This window comes from Saccoglossus kowalevskii, chromosome 9 (genome assembly GCF_978046115.1).
Source record: "Saccoglossus kowalevskii chromosome 9, keSacKowa6.1, whole genome shotgun sequence".
Classification (NCBI taxonomy): domain Eukaryota; kingdom Metazoa; phylum Hemichordata; class Enteropneusta; family Harrimaniidae; genus Saccoglossus; species Saccoglossus kowalevskii.
In genome coordinates this window covers 28932746-28959773 of record NC_140649.1, presented here as the reverse complement: position 1 = coordinate 28959773, position 27028 = coordinate 28932746, and the positions used below count along the sequence as shown (strand labels likewise).

Genomic DNA, 27028 nt, shown 5'->3' with positions numbered 1-27028 from the left:
ATGCCACAGGGAGAGACAGGATGTATGTATCTCAAATTCTGCTGACAACACAATCCAGTGACTGTATCAGCAGTCTTAAAAATAAACATGTGCAATGTGTTGTTGCAAAGTATCCAAACATGTGCGCTTTTCATTCACACGGCCAGGGCTCTGTACTTTTAACTTACAATTTATGTCACAATATTTTAACACGCGCATGCGTGTAAAGTTTGAATGTACTCAGTATTTGTATTGCGAAACTGTGTAAACTGACGCTCGTGTGTACATGTAGATTGTGCAAAATATCGTGTTTTACTCGCCTGGTGGTTTATTGTTTCAATGTCTCATCTCAGTACTTTATTAAGTTTCCATCAGTTGACCAATATTAATTGTACACAGCTTTGTTCAGCATTTAATAGTAGGCTAATATGTGTATGTGAAGACAGAAAGCAACGCCATACAGTTACATTGGTATTAGTAGATTTATTTATTTATTTATTTATTATTGTAAACAGACATGACAAAATGAAAATACTGTAAAATACTTTATTTTCGCTTGGAATTAATTTTCGCTGAAAGAATGATTCAGTGAAAATTAAATCCACCGAATATTTCGTTTTCACTATATTTTGCTTTCAACTCTTCAAAAATCAGTAAAATTAAATTCCATACAAAACACATAAAAAGTCTTTTCAATGAAAATTTAATCCAGCTAAAATAAAGTATTTTACAGTATGTGTTATAGACACTGACACATAAAATAACAAATCGTATCCTATGGTCTTTCTGTTTACAATACAACTAGCCCAGTTCATAAAGATATTTGAAGGGTTATATTTGGCAATGGTGTCTGTTTCAGCAATCCGGCGAAGTAGTACCTTACAATCTCCATCTGGAATTCTAGGTTTCAAAAATATGGCATAACTTTGTAGTACACACCATGACTTTATATACTAGCGGAGAAACTAGCATAGGCAAAAAATAGTAAATTCAGTAACTCAAGCTTGACCAATAACAATACTAAACAATAAATAAACCAGAATGCCAGCTCACACTGGCCAATCGGGTTGTTGCAGGGTTGTGATAGTCATGAAAAATGGACATTTTCATTGAATGACGAAATATATGCTTTTCGTTTATGCTAAAGTATTGACTATATAATAAATGTGATCGTTATTTGCCATAAAATTCAGCCTTTATGACATAAAATAAGAGTAACTTTTGACTGTCACAGTAAAATTCAAAAATAATTCGAATTGCGTATCGAATCACACCCGGTTTTAAAAGTACATTCTTCTGAAATTTACTAACATAAACACTTTCTCTGTACATTTTCGTTCACAGACTAAAATTTAATAAAAATGTAATTAAACAAACAAATATTGAGATGCATGAGTATTTTAGTATTTGTTTTAAGGTAGCGAGACTATTATTTGTGTTGAAAATTACGATTTTCACATTTATTTATTAATTGATGAAATGCACTATAAACTTTCATGTGATAAAGTCAACATAACATAGAATGACATGTAAGTTGGTTAAAATGTAGATTTTCTGAAGGGAAGCAAGGCAGCTTCAGTAGTGTTTTCCAAAATCAACAACACAGGTTTAATCTGTGTGCCTATAAGTTTCAAAGATTAACTCAAGACAAAGCAATGTTAGGATGTGTTATCAGTAGCTATCTGACACACAATTAGTGTTTCCAAACATTTGAGTGGTTTGTCTCCGCCCCTGTTTATTTCACAGATTAGTCATTTGCATATGAATGTGTCAGACAAAGGTCACACAGCCACTGAAAAAAATCATTGATTTTGGTGTTTTCATCTGCCGAATTTATCCAATTATAGCTATCCCATTCCTTTAATTTTTGGTTTCCAATAGCCTTACACATTTGGATGTCCCTACACATGGTAAAACAGACATTGATGGGAAAACAAATTGATTGTGCCGATAAACAAGCTTGAAAATCTTTGCTGTTACTTCATGGACGTTTTCTAGGAGTTTATGTTTTTCAAAATACAAGGTCTTTAACAAAAAATAACGTATACTTATTATCGTCGGATTAACACCAAATTTTCACAGCTTTAAGGTGACAGTGAGAGGAACTTGAATGTGTCCAGACAAACTATTTCATCGATTATTTACCAACGAGTTGTGGTTTGAGTTGGGGGCAATGCGACTAAAACAGTAATTGAAATTCAGCACACTATATTTTAAAACGCGTTGCTTGAATAAAACTGACCAGACACATTCAATTTACCAGACTATTGAACAACTAGGAAAAGTGAAAAAAATACTTCTTATCGCCAGCATAAATGCGTAATTATTTTTTTTGGGTTGAGTAACGCATCGTAGAATGCAGATACGGGCATGCAAAATACACTTGTGAAATACTTGATGTCTGGCGATTCTAAAAATATATACTTTCCTGGGTCTATTTGTAGTCATTTAGTTACATATAGAAGATGAAAACAAGTATGCAAATAATAGTCCCGCTACCTTAAGTTTAAAATGTTGGAATCCCATTTCAGTTATACTCATCGAGTATTATTACTGCACTGTCATCAAAATACACAATGCAAAGAAATCATTATACAGTACATACATCAAAATAAAGTCAGAACAAGTGGAATTCATGTCAAATGTGTTCGCCAATTGAAATGTCTGGTCCAGATGAGTCAGGTAGCTCGCAAACAATACGGTGTTGAGAGGAACATAGACGGCTGCTCCATTCATAATTAGGCCTGTGAAAAAACAACAACACGGCAACTATGACTTTATTTTCGAATCCTCTTTCCTTCAGAGGCACTATATTTCCCCTACTAACTTATAGTTGTTTATTGTGGAAGAAAGCGAACAGCTCTCTGATGTTCTAGTTGAAAGGAGTCACGCTTGGAGGAGTCACAGTGATTTAGTTTTGCATAATAGTATTCACTTACATTATCGCTGCACAGTCATTTGTTTTATCTGGTTGATCAGATGCCCAATTCGAATATACCATTCCGGTTCCATCAACAAATACATATCTACCCTCCACACGTCTGAGACCTAACCACCAAGTGTCTGTAACTACAATATATACCTTAGCTACATATTACACACGACACAAGTGAGTACATTCGAATTGTCATGAAAGAATGTAATGTCGACAAATGTATTTCTTCTGCAACAAATAAGTACAAGTAAACAAAATATACAACACACTAAACAGTTAATCCAAACAATAAATGTGATAAACAGCTCTTTTCAGTAGTAAATCGAACTTCCCTATTAAAGTGCATAATGGGAGAACAAACTGACCGTTATCCACACAATGAAGTTACTAGTAGCAATAAGACTGAATTGGCTGATATTATTGCTCAATTGGATACTGTTGTTACTTTAGCTTTCTCTCATTAGTAAAAGTGAGAAAATGGACAATACAGGCAAAAGAAGGGTGTATACAGAAACGCCAATGGTCACAATATTGAACAAGTCATTGGTGATAACATAGTCCCCGTCCAATTTGAGTGATTGTCCCAAATATAAACAATAACAGATAATAAAATAAATAAACAAAAGATTTATACATGTTTAAGGTGTATTCAGCATGTTAAAATACGATTATACTTCATACTGTACTTTATATGATTGTGTTTATTCATTTACACATTTTGAATCAAATCACGAGGCAAAATACTGTGTGTGCTGCCCATATCATGTTTACACAAAATCGGCTCATTAGGCATGCGCAAAAATGTCTACAATTCGGTCAAAAATGTCCATAGCATGTCCGGGGAATGGTTAAGAACGTATGAAGACAAAACTAACATGGCCGCCCATCGATCATTTTGAATCGTATCACAAAACAAACTTACATATACCGGTAAGTCATTATGTATGACTGGTATGTATGAAAACAATGAGGACAATAATAGCTGTAAGCCCGTCAAAAGTCGGACGAACGAAAAAATAAAACGAGTAGTATTCCGCCAGTGGGGAATAAACGCTTTTCAGGGTACATGAATCATTGAATGTTATCAGGTTTTCCAGGGTTGAACAAGAAGTGACTGACGGTCGATGCCAAATCCATTATATGTGTATGAGTTATGTCAATGTGTTTTGCAATGCAGAATTGTGTGCTATTCACATTCATCTATTGGCTCAAAATGATTTACAGCACATTGTTTTACTTACAATTCTGGTCTTGTATTAATGCAACTACCTCTAGCTGCTGCTCTTTCGTGCGAATCGTTGCCAACTGTGCAAATTGGTTTTTACACAGTCTATTTGCGCCATGCCATGTTTCGGTTTGCATGATTAGAAAATATCGATCTGTAATTCAAAATAAATCAAACATTAACTCGATTATAGTCCACCAAGTGTAATGTAATTAATGATATATCCTGCTTTACTGTCAGACATGGCTATTGAATGTGGCTTTAACATAATTTATAATATACAGCTTATTATAATTATAGTCTTCACTATCCTATCATCATTTTGTCACGTTGCAACAAAAGAGACATAGATGTCAGAGTAATAATCAGTCAATTTCCTTGCAATAACATTAGTCTTGTACTATTGTTCTTTGTGAAAGTTGGCATTTCATGAAGAATTTCATGAGCCATATACTAACATTTAGTATTTTTATGTAAATTACTTGGTCACCATTGCAGTCGGGGCTGTCCAGATATGTCACTATAAGTTTCATAGCATCGTACTTATGTGAAGCTTAATAACTCAAAAATAAAACAAATAAAATAAATGTCTCAGGACATACAAATTCATTGATAATGTTGTTTAAAATAAGTTTGAGACAACCCAGATCTGTTACACTTATATTAAAAACTCAGTTTATGTAGTTACACATTTCCGCCGATTTCAAGTAACAATAACAAGACAGTCATGTTGTTATAATATTAGAGGCGTGTATCACTTTTCGAATTGTGCGTTACTTGAAAGGATTATAAAAGACATGGTATGGTATGATGTCGCTTTCATAACGGATATGCTATTTATACTGTCACGATTTCGGCATTATTCCGATTGATCGAGCATTACTGGAGTGAAAACGGGTAAATAACTGCCACAAACAGCTTAAATAAAGGTGAAAACGACGATATCACGCTTTCCCTAAGTTCTCTAATTCACATCATATTGATAGGCGTGGTAAATTGATATGAGTGATGGTTAGTTGGATATTCAGTCGCTACAAACATTTTGTCAGATTTTGGATTTTTCGGCAGATTGTGAACTAATTCGATCATAGCCTACTCTCAACATTCTCGGAACTTTATTCAGAAAGGTTTAGTTTAGTTAGAGTAATTTTGTTATTATTAGCTGACTTTTGGTGACTGGGAGTCACAGTGGATTTGGATACTGACTGAATAATATGAGTTATTGTCTGTAGCCAGTTTGGGGATTCATTGAGGTATCAGGGGGAAAATCTCTTCTCTCGGGGTCTCCACACGTGTCAAGGGGGAAACTCGTCTCGTCTCTCTATCTCGTCCCCTTGAGGTACGGGATCGGGAAAGTCACTTGTACTTTACAGTCAAATAAGGCACACACAACGAAATACGTTTCAACTCTCGTCTTAGTCGATCAATCGAGCACTCTATAAGACACAGCGCCCTGGGGAAAAGTCCCCAAGACTCTCACAAGGCTGAACCAAGACTCGCCCAAGACTGGACTGCCTCAAGGCTCGCCCCTGGACTGGACTCTCGACTGCCCAGGACTGCACTCTGACTGGACTGGACTCTCTGTGTCTCGTGGTGTGTTCGCCAAAACCAACTCAAACTCTCTTTATTCATTTTCAAAACTCTAACCAATTACAAAGCAGTAAAAAGACTCTAGGGCGTAACTTTCAATCATAAAGCCAATCACACTATGTACTGAATACGTCATATCTTTTGATTAATCGTTCACTACATTAATAACTATGGATACCAACTGTCAGAATCGCGACGGTTATCTGGTAATTAGTTCCAAATCACTGAGCCAAGTTCCGTTCAAATAGGCCTAAACGATGACAGACATAACACAGCAATTCAGCTAATAATCAACTAATTAAGTCGGTTAACAGATACGCGAAAACAAATTCATGACAGAGGCACCGGTGTTGAGCAAAACTTAGTACATTGTATACAAATATGGCAAGCATGAACGTAAACACAATGTAACTTATAAGTTAACTAGTAATGAAATAACTAAAAACACCGTACAGAGTAGGAAGATCCCCTGAACGACATCGACACGTGAACTTAACCAAAGTACATACCTCACATGCGTGGGACATATTATAACCTTAGTTTCAACCGACTGACGCACGCACTCAATTGCTCTCTGATCTACATGATAGATTATGTTGTTGTTTCTTCAGACAAAACTTATAACAATATATTGTTTGTTTATTATATTGGTTTGCATGCATTATTAAACAACTTGGGCTTACTGAAAATAATAATATTATAATATTAAGATAATTTTAATTGTCGCTTTAGTTAACGCTTTTTATTGTTTCAACTTTATATGCTGTACTACAATATAAGGCACATTAGGCCAGACTTTTATATTCCTTGTTTCGCGAGTTTTTATAAGGCAATTTTTTTGAGGAGGGCGAAAAAAAATAAAATTTATTCTTTTTTTCCATTAGATTTGTGTGATTCTCAAAGAATTGTAAGTGAGATCATTGATCGGAGAGAAGAAATGAAATAAAATGTTATTCCATGTATAACCTTGTTTCTCATCTGCGCGAGACTTCAAGTTCGGTACTTTGATCATGATACTCCCACGAAAATGCAACTTGGATTTGTTATGCGGCGGGCGGCAAAAAATGAAGATAAAAATAAATAATATTTTTTTAGAATTTGTTGGCGCTTAAAAGTCGGCGGGCGCGGGAAATTACGCTGAAATAAAATTATATTTTTATTTCATTTTCGGCTCCTGTTCATTCGGCGGGTTCGCAAAACAAGGGATAATAAAAGTCTGGCCTAGGCAGATTATCTATCCAATGGTTTGAATCACGTTGCGCGTTGTTTAGAACAAGACTGATTACCGTTCGGACAAAGTCCGAAAACGGGGACTTATAATTCTCCGTCTGTGCGTCCGTGCGTCTGTGCGTCAGTCTGTCCAGAGTCATATTTCAGAATCCTATGGACCGATTCCGTTCATTCTTTGCAAGTGCCTAGTATCTTATGTGGGACATATGCAGTGGTTTAGCGATTCGATTCAAAATGGCCGACTGGCAGCCATATTGTTTTTTGAAAATGTTGTATTTTGGACATGCTTTGTCAGTTGTCATTCAAACTTGGTACATAGATTACACATGTTAGGATACATGTCCATGACGATTTATTTCGCAATTGGATCAAAGATGGTCGACTGGCAAGCATCTTGTTTTTTTATGCGGTATCTTGGACGTGCTCTGTCAGTTTTCATTCAAATTTGGCACATACATGTACTTTATACATGTTATGATGCATGTCCATGACAATTTGTTTCAAAATCTGGTCAAGGATGGCCGATTGACAGCCATCTGACCTTTTGGCCTTACTACTATATTTGCACAATTTATGTACCATTTTCATTCAAATTTGGCACATGCATCATACATATCAGTGTGTTTCATAATCAGATCAAAGATGGCAGAATAACTACTATATATTACTACTACATATTACTACTACACGGAACACGTGTTTTGATGTAAATAAACAATCTGTTGTATACACCACTTGGAACTCAAGTTTCAAGGACACGCTCGCGACAACCCCTCCGCTTTAATATGACGAGCACAAAGAGAACTTTCAAAAATTTAACGGAGACTGTGTCATTTTCAATGACTTGTATTCCAATGATATATCCTGCCGAACTCGATATTAAAGAGAATACTTATCAGTCTGTTCATAGTTAAATCTGTGCCTTTGATTTTAAGAAGTAGCCATCTACAAGAGTGTGAAAAAAGAGCTGATTCTAAATTGCAAGTTATTTAATATATGCAAAGTCGGCTTAGAGCGTATATGTCATGCTTCCAGCGTTCACGATAGCCGTTACAAAACAAATATCGAAGGAAAAAAATATACTTTTGTTTAGAGAATAAGATTTGTTTCTAATAGTATATTAATAGTGTATTTTGTGGTACAATCTCGTTACTAATCTTTAGAGCTGATACTGAATTTCAATTAGAATAAACACTAGTTTTAAATCCTTGACTGTAGCTAGGCAACAAGATTGTGATGGGCAAGGGAGAATAAGGAAATAGAACAGATATTTAGAAATAGGGGTAGTATATTCTATTTGGACCACTATTACTAATAACCTAGGTACCACAAAAGGCGCACTGGTGCACTACTAAACTCATAAATTGGTACATACTGGTCCAAAGTCTTCCAAATTGTCTAAACACCTGTAAACTGTAAATTGAGTAGGTTCAGCTTGGAGCTGTATCTTGGGCAAAGGCAGGAAAGGATGCAACTCTATTGGGATCCCACAATGCAGAGCCCAAGACCATCGAATAATAAGAGATGAGTGACCTGCCATGAAGGGTCAAAATTGTGTGCTGTCTTTGGTAGCACATTGGATTTTCGCAATAATCCAAAAAAAAGAGAAGCAAACACATTCAGGCAGTCAGGATCAAGTCTAATTGCGAGCGGATACTCAAAAAGATTGTGGCATAACTGGAAGTTTGCAGTTGACTGCAGTTCTCTTAAACTAGCTAATGCTAATGATATTGGTCAGTTACTTCAGCCTGGGAAGGGGGGCAGATTCCATTTTGCCAGCTGTAAATCTCAGTTGAACCACCCTCTATCAAATAAAAAAAGTGGGTGATCCAACCCATCATTATATTTTAAAACAAGAAGCATAAAGCCAAAAAAACGATTACAGAAAAGGCTGCAGGAAGGAGGGAAATATATGCTGCTAAAGATAGCAAATAATGGCAAAACTGTGGAGTACTCACTTAAGTACTCACATATATAAGCATTTTCAAAAATTTCACTTTTTTGATTTGCTGAACAAAAATTATCACAGCTCTTTGTATTAATTGCTGTGTTGTCTTTCCATCTCCTGTTATAATTGGATAAATCCAGTAAATATCGTATACGATGGTGACTTCAGACTTTAAAAATAATCTGATATCAGCAGCACATGCACTTGGGATGTGTTCTAGCCGCATTGCATAATCTGTTAGTTATTTGTCAACTTCAACCCCAAAATAATTAGCCTATAACTTTTTTTTCATCAAAAAATTTATAGGCAATATAGGTAATAGTTATTATTGAGAACAAATTTGTACGATTAACTTTTTTATCTTTTGTTCTGAAATTTGATTTTAAATTTATACATAAGCGCGTGTGTGAATTCTGGAAAACATGGCGACCCCCCTATTCATGATACCAAAAACAGCGTGACCCCCTATTCGCAAAAGCAAAAACAGGGTACCCCCTACTGATCCACCGACCCACCCCAGGCCAAAGTAACTGTCCGAACTCTAAGAACAGATGACAACTGTTTTCACCCATGGAGTTTGGGGAACTGCATTCCATTGAAGTAGCTGAATGATAATAAGATACTTCCTAACCGTAAACAATTCCAGCCATCTTGCAAGAAAGGCTGCATACCGACACAGGATTATATGATTAACTGTGACAACAGTATAACCATGTTCTAAGAAAATAAAAGGTAGTCTATGTGGTGGGCTGCATGGGATTTTTGTTTGCGAATGGTGTAGAATGGGAGTAGAAAGAGCAGATGGCAAGGCTGGTGAAGTTGAGATATGGCATCCAAAATGTGGTTAAGCTTTCCAGGTACATGTGTAGCATTTTTCTTAAAAAGCAAAAGCCCGGCTCATTGTTTGAGGCGCCTATATGTACGTCCGTAATATAGCGAAATCAATAAACGTGTGGCAACCATTATTTGAAATATGATAACAACCATTTGTTGTCCAGCTGGATGTTGGATTTTATGGAATGCTTGCTTGAGCTAATTCATATCATTGACTATATGGTGGAACAATGCTTGTGCAGCATAGTATGGAATTCATTGAGTTTAGCAGGTGGCAATTGGGGCATAAGGTTAATAGTGTCAATTTCAATACTCACTTTATGTCAGGCTATTCAAAAACTATGTAGTTTCAGAAATTGAATGTAGAAGGCTGTGACACACTAACCATACGTTTTTTTGCAATAATCAAGGAGTCATCTTGGTAGCTAAGCAGGTCACCATAACCCAACCAATGCTTTGGGTAAGTCTGTGAAAAATACTGAAGGACCAATGGCCATTGCCAATGGGAAACAAGTGTCAACCAGGTACATTAGGGAATTGTCCCCAGGGAAATTGGACGGGTGGATGAAGACCAGCCATATATGCTCGGTCACCTTTTGCCAAACAACACCCAGGGGTGATGTATAATCAATAGTTTTGTATTGGAAACTTGTATCGGAGGCATAGTCATTAATTAAATCACTGAGGGGCTGGCTGCAATCATGGATTTCTGATTTAAGTTGATCTTCCGCTTGCTTTCCCTGCAGCAACAAGTAATTTGCTGTGTATACCATTTAATATGAAATAGTGTTTTCAGAAATGTTGAAACCATGGTTTTATCAGGACCAGATTGGGGTTTTGACACCCAGGTGAGGGATTCACTTCCCAAAGCAAATTGATATTGCTCATGATACTGATGATCATATTGCAGGACTGATGTACACGTATACCATATAGAGAAAAGGGAGATCTTTTATTCTATACCAAATAATGTAGGATCGAAATTGATTTTAATGTGCCTGTCCATATTACACCAAACCATTCAAACAAGGTTACATTTTTCAATCATGGCCTTTTCACTCTAGGAGTACCTGGGTTCCATCCTTCCCTGTACTTAAACCTTAACGTTTACTGTGGAGGAGGAAAAGTAATCCACAATATCTAAATGTTTCTCACCTTCCTCACTCTGGCGAGGCGTAGTAATATTGTATTTAGAGCGTTATTATATGTCATATTAGCACCGTTCTTGTGAGAAAACTTAGCTCTGTTTCAAGTAAGTTGTAGTGAGGGTGCCATTTGAGCTATGTTTCATATATGGTATGTGATGACGGGATTATGAAATAGGAACCGTCAACTTCGACGATTTCTGAATTGTGCATGGCTTGATGATGATATTCAGGATATGTGATAGCAAAGCAGAAATGTAGCAGCATGAGTAGAAATTAGGTGGTCTCCAAGAACAGTAGCGAAAAGTGATGCTTCTTGCAAAGTTGCCTATGTTGCGAGGATTCTTGATTGGTTGATATTTGCATATGCTATGCATATTAATAAGGTATATGACCCGCTCCGATTTAAAACTAATTATGTACATAAATTGGTCATTAAGATCCATCATTGAAAGTGCGTTTTGGCGTAATCAGGTATATCTGAAAATAGGCGGTCTTCTATTTGATTGCATGCTAACGAGCATTAAGTTGTTGCGTAAGTATACTGATACATTATATAAACGAGTTTTAATTGTGAATAAAGGGAGTTCTTAGCGAGCAGTCAAACCGTATTTTCCACTTATTCCTTAACCTACCCACCACTATACGATCTACCTATACGAACCGCACATAGAACTCATTTACATGCCAACGTCATATCTAAAAGAACAGTGATGTTTCTGAGCAGTACAGTTATGTATTTGTTTTTTTAGATGGTAACACAGTAGTATGAAAACTTACCCTTCACACAACACTTTGAATCAGTTCCTTCAACTATGCGACACATCGCAGAGCATTGAGAGTCCGCCGCATCAATCTCGCCACGATTACACTGTTGGTTGCGACAGGTACCATCACATGCCGACTCACAGGTCAGGGCTTCTAATGAAGTCAGAAAGGGAAACATGATCATATTCACGATTATGTTGGCTGACCGTATTTCCAATTTCATTATCAATACGTTTCTATATGTCGTATTAGCACCGTTCTTGTGAGAAAACTTAGCTCTGTTTCAAGTAAGTTGTAGTGAGGGTGCCATTTGAGCTATGTTTCATATATGGTATGTGATGACGGGATTATGAAATAGGAACCGTCAACTTCGACGACTTCTGAATTGTGCATGGCTTGATGATGATATTCAGGATATGTGATAGCAAAGCAGAAATGTAGCAGCATGAGTAGAAATTAGGTGGTCTCCAAGAACAGTAACGAAAAGTGATGCTTCTTGCAAAGTTGCCTATGTTGCGAGGATTCTTGATTGGTTGATATTTGCATATGCTATGCATATTAATAAGGTATATGACCCGCTCCGATTTAAAACTAATTATGTACATAAATTGGTCATTAAGATCCATCATTGAAAGTGCGTTTTGGCGTAATCAGGTATATCTGAAAATAGGCGGTCTTCTATTTGATTGCATGCTAACGAGCATTAAGTTGTTGCATAAGTATACTGATACATTATATAAACGAGTTTTAATTGTGAATAAAGGGAGTTCTTAGCGAGCAGTCAAACCGTATTTTCCACTTATTCCTTAACCTACCCACCACTATACGATCTACCTATACGAACCGCACATAGAACTCATTTACATGCCAACGTCATATCTAAAGGAACAGTGATGTTTCTGAGCAGTACAGTTATGTATTTGTTTTTTTTAGATGGTAACACAGTAGTATGAAAACTTACCCTTCACACAACACTTTGAATCTGTTCCTTCAACTATGCGACACATCACAGAGCATTGAGAGTCCGCCGCATCAATCTCGCCACGATTACACTTTTCTTTGCGTTTGCGACAGGTACCATCACATGCCGACTCACAGGTCAGGGCTTCTAATGAAGTCAGAAAGGGAAACATGTTCATATTCATATTCACGATCATGTTGGCTGACCGTATTTCCAATTTCATTATCAATACGTTTTTGCATGTCTTTATTCAAACTGGACACTGGACATTCAGATAATAATTTCAATTATACATTACATAAAATATCCCATTGCAACAGATAAGTAATGTCCAGTAGAGATTTACGACACATGTATATGAAGATCTGGGGGAGGGGTCACACCTGCTCTGATGTTCACACATCAAAAATATATAGTTCATGTTGCAGATAAAAAACGATGAGATGTTTTGAAGTAAAATGTCGGTGACAGAACAAAGACAAAGAATCAATGACATAGTTTAGAGTAAGACAATGTTTAGAAAGCTGTCAAGTTTAAATGTAATCCGCCATATATTTTGTTTTTGTAGTATTGTTGTATATGTCACAGTACTGTGCTCGGTTGTTTAGGATGAGGTTCCTCAGACAGAATGATAATAGACTGTATATATCGTAATTTTAAACTCAAGCATGATATTGCTGGTAACTTTATAATCTAAGTATGGTCTAGTTCTAGTTCCATTTATAGTTTCTCTTTTCACAAAAAAATTGACAAAAAAGTTCGAGCCTGTTTATCAAAAAACTAAGCATTGGCACACTTTTGTATGGTCCAAAAATTTAGGCTGAATTCAGTGACAATTACAGAAAATGTGCGGGAAAACAGATTGATGCTCAAAAGATTAAACCTTACTTTTCACGCAACATACTGAAGGTACTTCCGCAGTAACAGGGGAGCAAAGCTTTGAGCATCCATCCGCTACAATCTCGTCACGATCGCAGTTCAGTTGACAGGTACCATTACATGCCGATTCACAAGTTAGGGGTCCTAATCAATACAGAAAGAACCAAATGTTCAGATTAGTTAAACATAATTTTAATTCCAATATCAATATGCATATGTATGTTTTTTATGTTTTATTCAAATTGGACAATGCTTCAATATTTGAATAATGACATTTCAACTACAGAACAATTTTCAAGAAAAACATCATATACATCAACATTGATAAATAACGTCATGCAGAAATTGACTAAACAGGTATGCATACAAGTCATGTGCGCAGTGCTAAAATGCTGGGTATTAGATGTCAATGTTGTAGTAGAAGTTTATACCTAACAAATGTTTTTCCAGCATTCATCCAGCATTCGTATGTTCACCATATTGCATGGGCTCACAACAACACATCACTCACAATGAAAAGTGACCCACAATGAGAGTTACAAGAGATTATTAGATATTCATACATAGATACAAGGGACACAAATAAAACATATAAATTTATTATGCACAAAGATACGTAACGTCAAACGTACAGAATGTTAACTATGTAACTGCCCATGTAATAAATATTGATAAAAATAATGGTAATTTGAAATATAAAGACATCTCACAAAAAAATGTATGTATTACCCCCAACTGAACTGGGAATATCCTGTGGTGTTTGTGCACTATGTCATGTTACCGACGTTTTTCAGTTTATCATCAATTCACCATTTTGAATTTACGTAGACGTAGACCAGCGGCAACGCAGTCATCATGGTCGAATCCCGATGTAAACTTGTACAAAATGGTATTTCCTCAATGCCTTCACAGCTGCACACAGACACACAGGCGTGGTCAATTTGCTGAACACAAACACACATCTTCTACTAAGCTTGGTTCACACAACGTGAAACACAAATGTCACGTGTAATATAAAAAAATTCACATACACCAGCCCCAGCGCCATAATATATACACTAGGTGTTGTCCAAATATAATCAGAGTTGCAGTTCAATCAGCTCGTGTACTGCATACCATCCAAGCATGCATGCCAGGTTCTTTGTCCTCCAAAAGCAACACTTTCCATAGGGTTAATGGAATATCCAAGTGGGTGTTCACCCTTATAAATACCTCTTTTTACATTGTTCGAGTCCTCCTAGCACCAGATAGGTTCAGTGGGGTTGACAATGAACGTGGTGTACGTTTTGTACGGCTTTTCACTTAGGAATTCCCAAATATCAGGTGGAGTAACTCATCAACCCAGAATATAGTGTCCCAAGACTGAACATCGTAAAGTCGGCTATACTAAAAACTTTCGTGACACAAAGCTTAAACAATATACTCGTTTGATAAGTGTTAAGACTGTGGTTATTTCCCCTGCCGCTATATAACAAACACACACACACACACTTGTGACCTTGGCCTTGTAATGCAACAAGGTCGTGTGAATCTCACGGGAACACGTGTTCCAAGATAAAGTCAAGTGATTTAGTAAACATAAATACGCATATTCACGCGGGTCACGTGCATGTAAAGTTCAAAGGTTTTATAATCAATACACCTACCTGCTAAAGTAGATAACAGTAATGTTTCTTGTGGAGTTGTTTGTGATACATTGCTACCATGCGATGTGAACGACATAGTGGTAACTGGTTGCAGTGTTGTCGTATCCAGTAAAGTTGTGTCTAGAGGAGTTGTTTGTGGCACTGTTGTATCAGGCAATGTGAAAGACATAGTAGTAACTGGTTGCAGTGTTGTCGTATCCAGTAAAGTTGTGTCTAGAGGAGTTGTTTGTGGCACTGTTGTATCAGGCAATGTGAAAGACATAGTGGTAACTGGTTGCAGTGTTGTCGTATCCAGTAAAGTTGTGTCTAGAGGAGTTGTTTGTGGCACTGTTGTACTAGGCGACGTGAAAGTCATAGTTGTAACTGGTTGCAGTGTTGTCGTGTCCAGTGAAGTTGTGTCTAAAGGAGTTGTTTGTGACACTGTTGTATCAGGCGATGTGAAAGATATAGTTGTAACTGGTTGCAGTGTTGTCGTATCCAGTAAAGTTGTGTCTAGAGGAGTTGTTTGTGACACTGTTGTACCAGGCGATGTGAGAGACATAGTAGTAACTGGTTGCAGTGTTGTTCTGTCCAGTAAAGTTGTGTCTAGAGGAGTTGTTTGTGACACGGTGATATCAGGGGATGTGAGAGACTTAGTGATAATTGTTTGTAATGTTGTCATCTCCAAGAAACTCGTGCTTTGTGTAGCTGCTTGTGATAATATGTTGCGTTGCGATGTCTGCGATCCAGTAGAAATCGTTTGCAGTGTTGTTCCATCCAGCGAAGTTGTATTGTATATTGTTGTCTGCAGTGTAGTATTCGGCGTTGAATTAGCATCTGTATGATAGGAAAGAAATACAGGTGAAAATATTACATTTCATATAGTATTAATGATTATTTACCAAGAATCGTTGTAATAATGCAAAAAGATGTAAAACCCAACACATGTACACAGTTCACTTTACTAATTCCTTCAAATCGTATTTGCTAATTGGCTCATGTTGTATGTGTCCTTGTTACAGACACAACTTCATATTCCCAGGGGATAGTTTAATATTCTTACATACTCATTCCTGGCAATGTTTTGCTATACACATTAACATGTCGTATTACCTGTTGATCTTGTGCCCGCTGACCAGATGAGCACTACAGTAAGTATTGCAATAGTTGCAATTACTGCAGCAGCTGAAACTGCTCTTAAATCGGGACTCGATTTGGAAAGTGTAACCTAAGAAGACAGCAAATAGTATTTAATATAACAGCACATACAGCAATGGCCACTGGCAAACAAACTGTGCTATATAGTGTTAATATTAACAAATATCACAGCAATAATTTAGCCATTATTTACAGATTATTGTGATTTCTGAGATATTGCTATTTAATACCCCCTAATTGTAATTGTATAGTCCCGAAATGAATCCTTGAAACGGATTAGGAGTACATATCAATATTAGAGTGCATATATTCATATTGTAGGACTAATGTTCGCATACTTGGAACATAATAAATCAATACCAACAATCCAGTTATATGGATACAAAGTTATTATGATGGATCAATGTCGTCGATGTATCATTGGGATTAGTTATGTTCTACTTTGACTTAATTATTTTCAGATTTATATCGAAGTGACCCCGGACGAAGTGAGTGTGTGGGACGAGGTGACTTTGAGCGAAATGTGCATGTTCAGGTGAAAGTGTCGGCGAATTAAACCAGAAGTACGAAGTTACCTACGTCACATGTGACGTTGAATTAAGAGAAGGGACTATGACACAAAACCGAACACATTATCGCAGCTAAATCCTTCTTCCAATATATTGCTGAGATTCATTATTGTTGTTATTAATCACCACAATTTGAATTAAGCAAATGTAGTTACATTTTAGACCTTATGTCGAAATGAATTTACTTGTGAATAGAAGTTTTCATTATTGTGTGATAATGTAAACTCATGGCACCATAAAAACCTGAATTCTGATAGTGGATTGGTCGTTATCATGATCTCATTCTGTATATTAAATGTTACGATTACTGTGTATATTTGTTGTTTATAGTGTTTTAATACAATTCTCATTTTATTATTAATATTTTGCATCAGAAGCATTATCATGTGTGAACATGAATATGATAACCACCCTCATCATGGACGTATATGCATTCAATTTTCAAATTATATATATATATGATAGAAAATAAAAAAGCTTTCCAATGCGGTCCACACTGTATATCGCAAAATGCCTACAACATTTCCAAATATCATTGAAATCCTGGTCATTCTAATTAACCGTCGGTCAGTATGAAGTGGCTCTTTGTGCACTATTTATATTAATAAACATAATCCAAATAACAGAGTATAGAATGTAAAATGTAGACAGTTTTGAATTGATGACCACGGTTACTATGTTAATTCATGATATGCATGCAAGTATGTTTTCTGAATTGTGCATACTTACCACCCATTTGAAGAAGTTTTTCAAAGTGTTCTTCGTTTTGGTAACACTTGAATGAAATATAAGGTTGAATGTGTTATTTTTATTTTTGAGTTATTGAATTAATGCATATACGTTTCATTTATCGCTTCGGGTATGGGATATTGCAAAGGTACATGTATTCTTGTCTATTCATTCAGGTTGTGCCTTAAGAAATGGAGTTGTGGTGGTCTACATTGAAACGCCACTAAAAGTTCCAAGTGGGAATGTCAGGTATTCCAGAATTCGCGAAATGAATACGATCACCTAAAAATGTCGTATTTGTTTGAACGGTCTGGTAGCGCATTATACGATACATTGGCAATAATTTGTCTTACTATGTATATATAAATGAACCTGTAGATTAAATCATTCAACATAATTTAATGACATATAATTTGTATATTTGCTATAAATGCTAGTTTTTATACATGTATGTTACCTCTCTTCCATAGAAGACCGCTCATGTTTTCTTTTCTTCTTTTTTTTCTTGCGTTCCTTTGCTTTTGTGTCTCTTGTGACATTCTTCATAGGGATTTGTAACGATATTGCAATGGCACCAGTCATTCCACGAGATGCACCCATTGTATCATTTGAATCACTTTCTAGCACACCTTCAGTCGAGTTTAACTGGATCAGTTCCGTTCCCAAGTCCAGTTCTATGTCACCTGCATTGACTTTCTCTGCTCCTGGATTGATTTCTTCGCCATGTCGAGTAATCAACTTTGCTGTTTCTATCGCCTGATCAACTGTAGATGTTATGGTTTCCATACCATTCCTGTAGTGACTGGTGTTGTGTAAAGAAAACAAATCCAGGTTTAAATAATATATATATATATATAATTATGTATGTATGTCAGCCAAGATATATTTAGATATTTGACAGATACTATTAATTGAGCATTTTATTTAAAGGTTTGCAGATTTGGTTGCGATTATAATACCCTTATTTATATGATAATTATTCCCAGAGAGGTCTTACATTGGTAACAAAATACACGAGAGTGACGTTTATAATCTCAATATATTACATTCGCAGATAAAATAGGTACCAAAATACATTAAATTGTAATAAATATTTAGACATGTGTTGAACATTTGCAATATTTATAATGTAACTCAGAAATCGCTAGTTGATGAGACATTGCACTGCATTTTATTATTTTTTTCGTCCACTCTCTCGTCCAATTATTTTCAGTGGAGTCTATAATGATAATGCAATTGTGACTCTAGTTCATATATTGAACTTAACATAAATTAGTTAGTTCAATTACATTCAGATCACCAGTGGTAATAGGGATAGCATAGACATGGTTGAATAATGAAGTAAGAAGAAATTTTCTTTCACTTTACTTACCAGATCGAGGCTCACTCCTTTATGAAATTCTATGAGTCCCTCATACTTCACAATCATGTGAAATAGAAAGCTCTGTTTTGGCTATTTCATATCACCAATGTTCATATTTTTCTCTTCACATGACAATGATGTTATCAAGGTGGGGTAACCGTCCTTTACTTGATGTCTTAGCACAGTTTCCATCAAACAAATTTGAAGATCGGCTTAGTTAATTTTATTTAATCTCAATAGCATTATTGTATACAAATAATGATAATATTGTTAGATTTGGTCCCCAGAATACTTTCACTCTGTGAGATCGTGCCTTTGCATTGTTACATTTGCATTATATCCAACTGATTTAAATATTTTTGTCAAAAATGTGTGCATAATTACAATATTTATTTTAAGCACAATATTGATGTAAATTGAGATATAGCATAAGTATGCCAAATGATTAGTAATATACGTCACTAGAATAGTATTTAAGCAAATTGGTTTTAAACAGTATATTTGCCTGCACAATGAACAGTGTCTGTCAAAAATATAACATGTATTTCTTATTATACATAGATTAGCAAATGACTAATTTAACCCTGAGGGTATTTATGAGTGGGAGCCTATAGATGAAAATGGAATGGCCTAGTGGTTCTTTGGACAAGATTGTGTCGGATAGGGTGGTAAACGGTCGGAATTGAGCATCTACTGGCTGGGAAACCTGATAATAGGTGAGATTGTAAGGAGGGTATGTAATATGGAAGAGACTTGAAGGGACTGTTTGCGATATGAGGAGGACTTTAGGCAAGAAAGTATGGTCAGAATATGCTGTGTGGCTTGATAAACTTTTGGAAAGATTGAGCAAGTTTGTGCATTGCTGTAAACAAGAGAAGGAGGCTGGGAAGGGTCGTACGGAAGAAAGTGGGAAACGTGAGAGGTAGAGAGGTGCTTCAAGTGAGCGAGACAGTTTGGGTGAAAAGAAGATGTTAATATTTGAGAAGAGGGGAGGGACGAAGTAAGTCAGTTAGCAATATAAAAGGGCAGAGAGACCTAAAGGCAAAAGGGGGATATTGGAAGGAGCTAATTGGAATTAGTATTGAGAGAGAGAGGGCGAGAGAGAGAGAGAGATCAGAAATAGATGCAAGTCAAATCATTGCTGGAGGAGTCATACGTAAGATGGTAAGTCGGGAAAGGCTGCAATTGAGAGATGGTAATAGAGAAGCCAAAAAGGGTTATACCTGAGAGTAAAAGAATGGGAGGGAGTTGTAGGTAAGAAGAGAAGGCTGGGGATATGTTTGTAAACTTGAGGGAGAGGCTTGAAAAAACCTTAAATGAGAGTGGGAGGTTGGGAAAATCAGTAGACAAGAGGGAAGATGCTGAGAAGGAAAACCTGGAGGGTCTGTATGTGGAAGAGATCACCAGAAGCAGTAGGTGAGAGGTGGAGGTTGAGAGGTAACATGCGCTGATCTAGAGGTGTCATGAGAAAAAGGGAAAGGACAGGAGAAGCATTGGTGAGATGGTAGTAAAACTTGTATGCAAGTGATGTAAACAGCTTATATACACTGATCAGTTTGAAAACAAAAGGAGGAGCTTTGGGGAATGTAATCAAGAGAGCAAGGTAAGAAGGGACTTTAATCAATAGGGATAAGCCAAGAAAGATTGTAGACAAGAGAGGGTGCCAGGAGAGGCTGTAAGCACGATTAAGAATCCAGTAAGCAAAATAAGGAAGAGATTATTATACGCCTTTTAGCTAGAGGAAGAGGTCAAGGGGGCTGTAAGTGAGAGGGACAGGCCAGGAAGGGTCGTGAATGAAGAGAAAGACGGGGGATGTTTTATTTAGAGAGCTAGTTTGAGAGGAGCTATAAACAAGAGGGAGAATGTTGACATGATTTGGTTTGTGGTAAGGCAAGGCAGGTGGGACATAGACAAGATGGAGGGGTCGAGAGGTGTCATAAAAAGGGGAGAGGACAGGAGAAGCCATGGTTGCTCTGAGTGAGATGATAGGAAAGCTTTATGCAAGTGATGCAAACAGCTTACATACAGTGATCACTTTGTCGAAAAAAATCATATCTTGCCAGAGAATTCTCGAGTTATCTTATTGACAAATTCAACAGCAAACTTTCAGATAAAAATCAATCAGTGTTTAATTGCTTTCAGGATCTTTAATGATATATGTGGGTCCATTAAAGATAAACACAACAAATGTAAAAAAAAAACAATGGTCACTCGGAGTCTTCTCGAGTCAAATAGCATAAGCTTAAACAATATGCAAAAACTTAAAACTTAAACTTAAAAAAGTAATTTTGACCCAGAAATTTCAAAGAAATTACAACTTGTAGAAATAAAATATATTTCTATTCAGCTCAAGTTAATAAATTTAAATATAACTCTTCAAAACTGTGGAAATGTATAAATGAGTTGATTGGAGGAGTCTCACACAAAGATATAAACCAAACCAAATAAAATTGAATGATACAACATCAAATCCCAAAACTGTCAAATACACATGTGAGACTGGTCTGTATAAATAAACAATGTATTTTACACGCGTTGTATACGTCGCTATGAGTCCCATATCGAACCGGACGCGACACGACGACTACCGCCCTTTAATGTCTCTCCATAATGATATAACCTGTTTTTACTTATAATTGTTTGTTAATAGAATGTATGTGCTTTCATTTGCCCACTAGTAATTATTATTATTCTAAGTATTATTGTTAGTTGTAGTTTTACTTTTGTATAATTTTTGATGTCATTATGATGAATTGATTTTGCCCTCAGTACATTTTCTGTTATTTCAGTAGATCTGGAAAAAAGTACATGCCGTACAACATTAAAATATCAAAGCTATTTTTTAAGGTAGCGAGAAGGGAAATTTTCACTTTTTTCTTGATTTTTCAAAAATTAATGAAACGGTTACTTTAGACCTTGGTACATCATCCCAGATTTACAAAAGATCGAAATTGCGAAATAACGTTGCTTAAATTAGTGTTTTAAGACGCTAGCAGAAAAGACTACAACTGCCGTTTCATTGATATTTACATAATGTTTATCTTTGAAAGGGATTAAATGATAACATCTTATTTGTATACTCTGTTGTTGACGATTCTGATATAACGGGTGATAAGCTTCCCGTCGCAAACAGTGCGTGTTTATCTAACGTCCATTATCAGCATTAATGTCAGTCAAGACATCCGGGCATACAGTACTCATTTCGCCCAACCTTCCGCTTTTACATTGACCGCTTATCGCTTAATGATGGGGGCAAGGGTTATTTTCGTTCAACGTAATTGCAATTTTTTTGTTCGTATAACGTAAATAAAAAAAAAATCCGTAATTCTGTAATCACAGGCTAGACGTACAACGTAATCAATCAAATATTTTTTTCGTATACTGTAAAAATGTGTCATTATTCTCGGTACATCCAAATAAAAAAATCGTAAAAAATATTCCAGGGAAATTATATTTTAGAAACTGTTAAACGACTAGATGGCACAATTCACTACAAAATTGAATGTCAAGACGTAAAAGGCCCTCTAACCATGGAAGGTACTATTTACGGACGGGATGTTGTACGAAATAAGTAATGTAACTTTGCGCAACTTTCTTTTAAATCGTTTTATTTTCCAAGTCAATATTCCATTTTACTAGTATCACTTTTTCTAATGCAATGGCGAAGAAAAGAAAGCGTTGACAGACGAGGCAAAGAAAAATCTGCCACTCAGTGTCGCACTCAAACATCGGCCATTTTGTTTCACCATGAAAACCGTTTTATTAGATCTCTTATCAGAGACACTTGAAGGATTAGCTTGTTTGTAAACTGTCAGCGTGTACAGTGGGACAGTAATGTTTGTCAGAGGATTATCCCTCGTTGTGCGTTTGCATAACAATGGAAAACCCGAACGTTCCTGGAGTACGGACTCATATGCCAGCAGTTTTCTTCATTTTTCACGCTCCAGCTTGAAATTATTCATTATCTGACACTCTGTATGAGTTCTATGATATCAGTGGTTAATATGTTTGGCTATTTTTAGTGTATATTTATAATAATACAGCAAATCTACAATGTGTTATTAACCAAAACTGTTTTTCGCGTTTTTCTCGAGTTGAAGTTTTGACTGAGTACGACTCATTGGGACCGCCGCCAAATCAAGTGCGTTCGGACTAGGACATTCAAACTCGCAGTTATCGTTCAAAAGATAATGATGGTGCGAAATATGTCTGGGTTTTTAAAGAAAATGCTTTGTCACAGAATAATAGTCTGTTAAAGGTGTCAAGTATGAAATAATTTGGGGACAAAAAAACAAACCTGCATAGAAATCGGAATAATGGGTCTTTTGATTACCGGGGACACATTTCAATGGACTTGATTACGGACAATGCATGACGTAAATTTCACCAGGAAATTCCGCAGTGTGCTCTCGCAATGGCGGACTTAGTCATTTTTACAAGGTTCGCCATTTTTGATGTCACGTGATCACTATGTAAACAATGACTGTCCAGTTTGTGCGAACTTGTACCTCTATACTTAGTCTTTTGAAATATATAAGCTAAATTACTGTTCTGAACGAGACAATAGACAGGGAATGTTTTATTCGAAAACGTTACAAAACTCTTCTCGCTACCAGTCCTTGTTTTCAGAAATATTAATTACCTGTAGATATATACTTTTCTTTTTCTGAAAATACAATTTATTGTTATTGCGTATTAAGCCAGACATGCGAGGTGACGAACATTTTAATAATTCATAAATAGATCAAGGACAACGGACCTCGACATACATATTATATATTTAGTGGTCCTATGGCTGGGTTTTACGTCCGTAAAGTAAACAATATTATTCCATAATGCCATTTTTTCAGGAGGCAAGTTGAACCGAGAACATTCCAGTATACTGTTGTTTTATCCATAGACCTTAAAATACAAATGTATTTTAAAGTCTATGTTTTTTCATACTACCACAAGGAGTTAGAATAACATTAGTGAAAAATATTTGTCTTTTTTATCTAAATTTCACTTGAATTCCGAATTCCTGTGTACTAGCAGTCACCCCCCAATCAAACGACTAGGCGACTTTCATTCCGGTATTGTGTTGTGAATAAATAAATAAAATAAAAATTAAAAAAAAAAAAAAATAAATAAATAAATAAATAAATAAATAAATAAATAAATAAATAAATAAATAAATAAATAAATAAATAAATAAATAAATCATGTATACTTAATATTGTGCTTTCAATTACTAGTAAGCCCATATTGGGGGTGAAATCAGTTTGTGTGACTGACATCTATTATATAGGGTAGGAAATATTATTTATTACACAATCACACTGTACGAAAGTGTCCTCGAGGTAACAACTGTACAAACTGGGAACAATAGTGTGGGTGACACATATTAACGGCATTTTTGTATTAATAATGGTTGTTTGTATTCCACCGATAGCCTCGGCCAATATGCGCCATTGCCGTAATAGTAAAACCGAAAACAACAAGCGTTGACAGCAAGTTGTGACGTCAAACGTTACAGTGCATTTTGGGAAATAATAATGGCGACCTTCGGGAATCACCTGATGTTAAGCAACACATTACAGATGTTAGCTTTATAGTAGAGATCATCACAGATACTTTGGATAATTTTCACAATGGCTGGGACGAAGAGAAAACGGGTGTCCCAGGTTCTGTGGAACAAAAAGAGTAATGTGAAAGACAACGGCGGAACGGTGAGTGTTTGAGAGCATGTCTTGTGACTGTTTCAATCATTGTCGGTTTCAGGGGGAAAGTCACACGTACAGTATGTTTATGTGTATTGTCAATACGAAAGCATGTTAACTGGTTTCAGTGATAAGTTGATCCAGCACACTATTATACCAGCTCCTCCGCCTTTAAATATCGTGAAAATGAATACGACGGTGTTTGTTTTGGCGAAAGTGACCGTTTTCCGGTGTATATGTCAGTGACGTTAGTTTGACATAAAAATGAAATGAAAGTTTAACTTCCTCATTTCATTGAACGTGCTAACACTGAATCTAAATTTACCCTTACCATGTTTACCGTGTTTGGTGTATGTATTTAAACACTTGTTTAAATACATACACCAAACTGATTTTAATATTCTCCTGTCGTAATGAATAATTTATATGTACTATTAATTAATAATAGTAATATTCTTTCAATTCATACTAATTTAAATTTAAATATAAAACCACATTATGTATTATGTCAATCCTGCTGAATGCCATAGTATTTGAAACAGTTTTATTTAACCTTCTACAAAATGAACCAGTTTATCATTCAGTTTGATGATAACCATCAAATACTTTGGACAGAGGTTTAAAAAAACATACACAATAGAAATTAGTGAATATTTTGAATCAATCCGTTTTAGCTAGATACATGGAGTAGTTATAGTATTTATGCATTGATGAACCCACATTTGTCGTTGCGATAATCAGCTGAAATAATACCCCTTCTATCAATATCTTTTCAAAACAAAAGAGGTACTGCCATGTAATTTTATTTTCTCAGAGCACTTTTCTTATCACTGACTATCCCGCAATGCATTTGGAATTGTGATATACATGTAGTCTACGGTCTATTACTGAGGAAGTACTGTAAAATACTTTATTTTAGCTGGAATTAATCATCACTGAAAGGGCTTTTTGGGTGTTTTGTTGGAATTTATTTTCACTGATTTTTGACAAGTTGAATGTAAAATATAGCAAAAAAGGTATACTCGCTGTATTTTATTTTCACTGAATCATACCTTCAGCGAGAATAGCAAAAATAAAGTATTTTACAGTACTGTAGAATACTTTATTTTCGCTTGGAATTTATTTTCGCTATTTTCGCTGAAGTGATGATTCCGTGAAAATAAAATCCAGCGAATATACTTTTTTTCCTATATTTCACATTAAATTCATCAAAAATCGGTCAAAATAAATTCCATACAAAACGCCCAAAAAGCCTTTTCAGCGAAAATTAATTCCAGCGAAAATAAAGTATTCCACAGTATTTGAAATGTACATGCAGTATTGTACTACATTGTTATAAGCTGCCTATTAATTCAAGTGTGTCAAAGGTCAGTACCAGGCGGGCACTTGTATAGTTGACACTGTCTGCTATACTGATGATATTCATCTGATAGAATGGTCTATTGTTGGGCGTCCTAGTATGAACCTGTGAGTGATCGTGTTTGGAAAAACTGTATTTGACTTTGGTTAAATTGAATGATTCGATTGGACTTGCCATGGAGCTAGAATCTTTTTACCTCCATGGACATGCCAAAAAGCTGAATCCGCCAATCAGCGTTCAAGTACTTAGTCAATTCTAAATTTAAACCAGTATATTTTGTTGTTTTGTATCGCGTCTTAGCTTAACTGTAAAACATATTTGACTTTGCATTCAATTTTCACAACAACGCTTGACTTGTTCCAAAAACCATGAACATAGTCTGTTGTTTGATTTGTTGATATTGGGAGTTCTGCCAAGGTATAATGGCGAGGCTATAGCCAAATAAATTGAAGGTCGGCAGTCGCCGTGTTGTGTCGTGTCCTGTTCGATATGGGACTCATAGCGACGTATAAAACGCATGCTGCATGATGACCACCACTCTTTATTCTTTAGCTAGTAAAGCTGCAAGATCAGTAGCCAGTAGGAAATAATATTGGGTTCAAATTTAACAAAAAAATGATTAGAAAACTCATACAAATGTGCAAAGTATTGCATGTAAGTTTTGAAAGGAAAATTATTTTATTCAAAAATTTAAATCAGCCTTTATGCTATTATGAAAATGAGGTATTTTACATTAAGACAAACATAGACCTTAAAACTACATATTTTTAAGCTGTATGGCATGAACAATTATTACGTTGTAGGATTAAGTTAAGCAGTATTAAAGTGAGTCAATCAATGGCAATCATCTGTGCTTTCTGTTTTGAAACATACACCATGGGGTTTATAGTTCCATGCATACACACAGTCAATATCACAATTATATTATTTTAGTCCTGTTATGTTATGACAGTATAAAATCATGTGGAGATACAAAATACATGTAAGTGCATTTTTTGGTAATGTTTACAGTCAGTATTAATATTGATGTT

General features: G+C 35.8%; 2 protein-coding genes across 2 annotated transcripts in view; one reads left to right on the top strand and one right to left on the bottom strand.

The window, feature by feature from the left end:
* Positions 1–442: 442 nt before the first annotated feature.
* Positions 443–18392, bottom strand: LOC146739130 (uncharacterized). Its single transcript, XM_085503812.1, has 10 exons — positions 18033–18392; positions 17576–17621; positions 16233–16347; positions 15141–15956; positions 13504–13638; positions 12616–12762; positions 11667–11807; positions 4156–4293; positions 2919–3048; positions 443–2723 (listed from the first exon to the last, which is right to left on the bottom strand). The coding sequence occupies exons 1-10, from the start codon at positions 18359–18361 to the stop codon at positions 2618–2620; spliced, it is 2103 nt and encodes a 700-aa protein (XP_085359938.1). The 5' UTR covers positions 18362–18392; the 3' UTR covers positions 443–2617.
* Positions 18393–24457: 6065 nt separating this feature from the next.
* Positions 24458–27028, top strand: part of LOC100379001 (solute carrier family 71 member 1-like) — a 31944-nt gene continuing 29373 nt past the window's right edge. Inside the window, exon 1 of the mRNA XM_085503384.1 lies at positions 24458–24646. Within this exon, the coding sequence (XP_085359510.1) occupies positions 24569–24646 (78 nt within the window). The 5' untranslated portion in view covers positions 24458–24568. The remainder of the gene's footprint in view (positions 24647–27028) is intronic.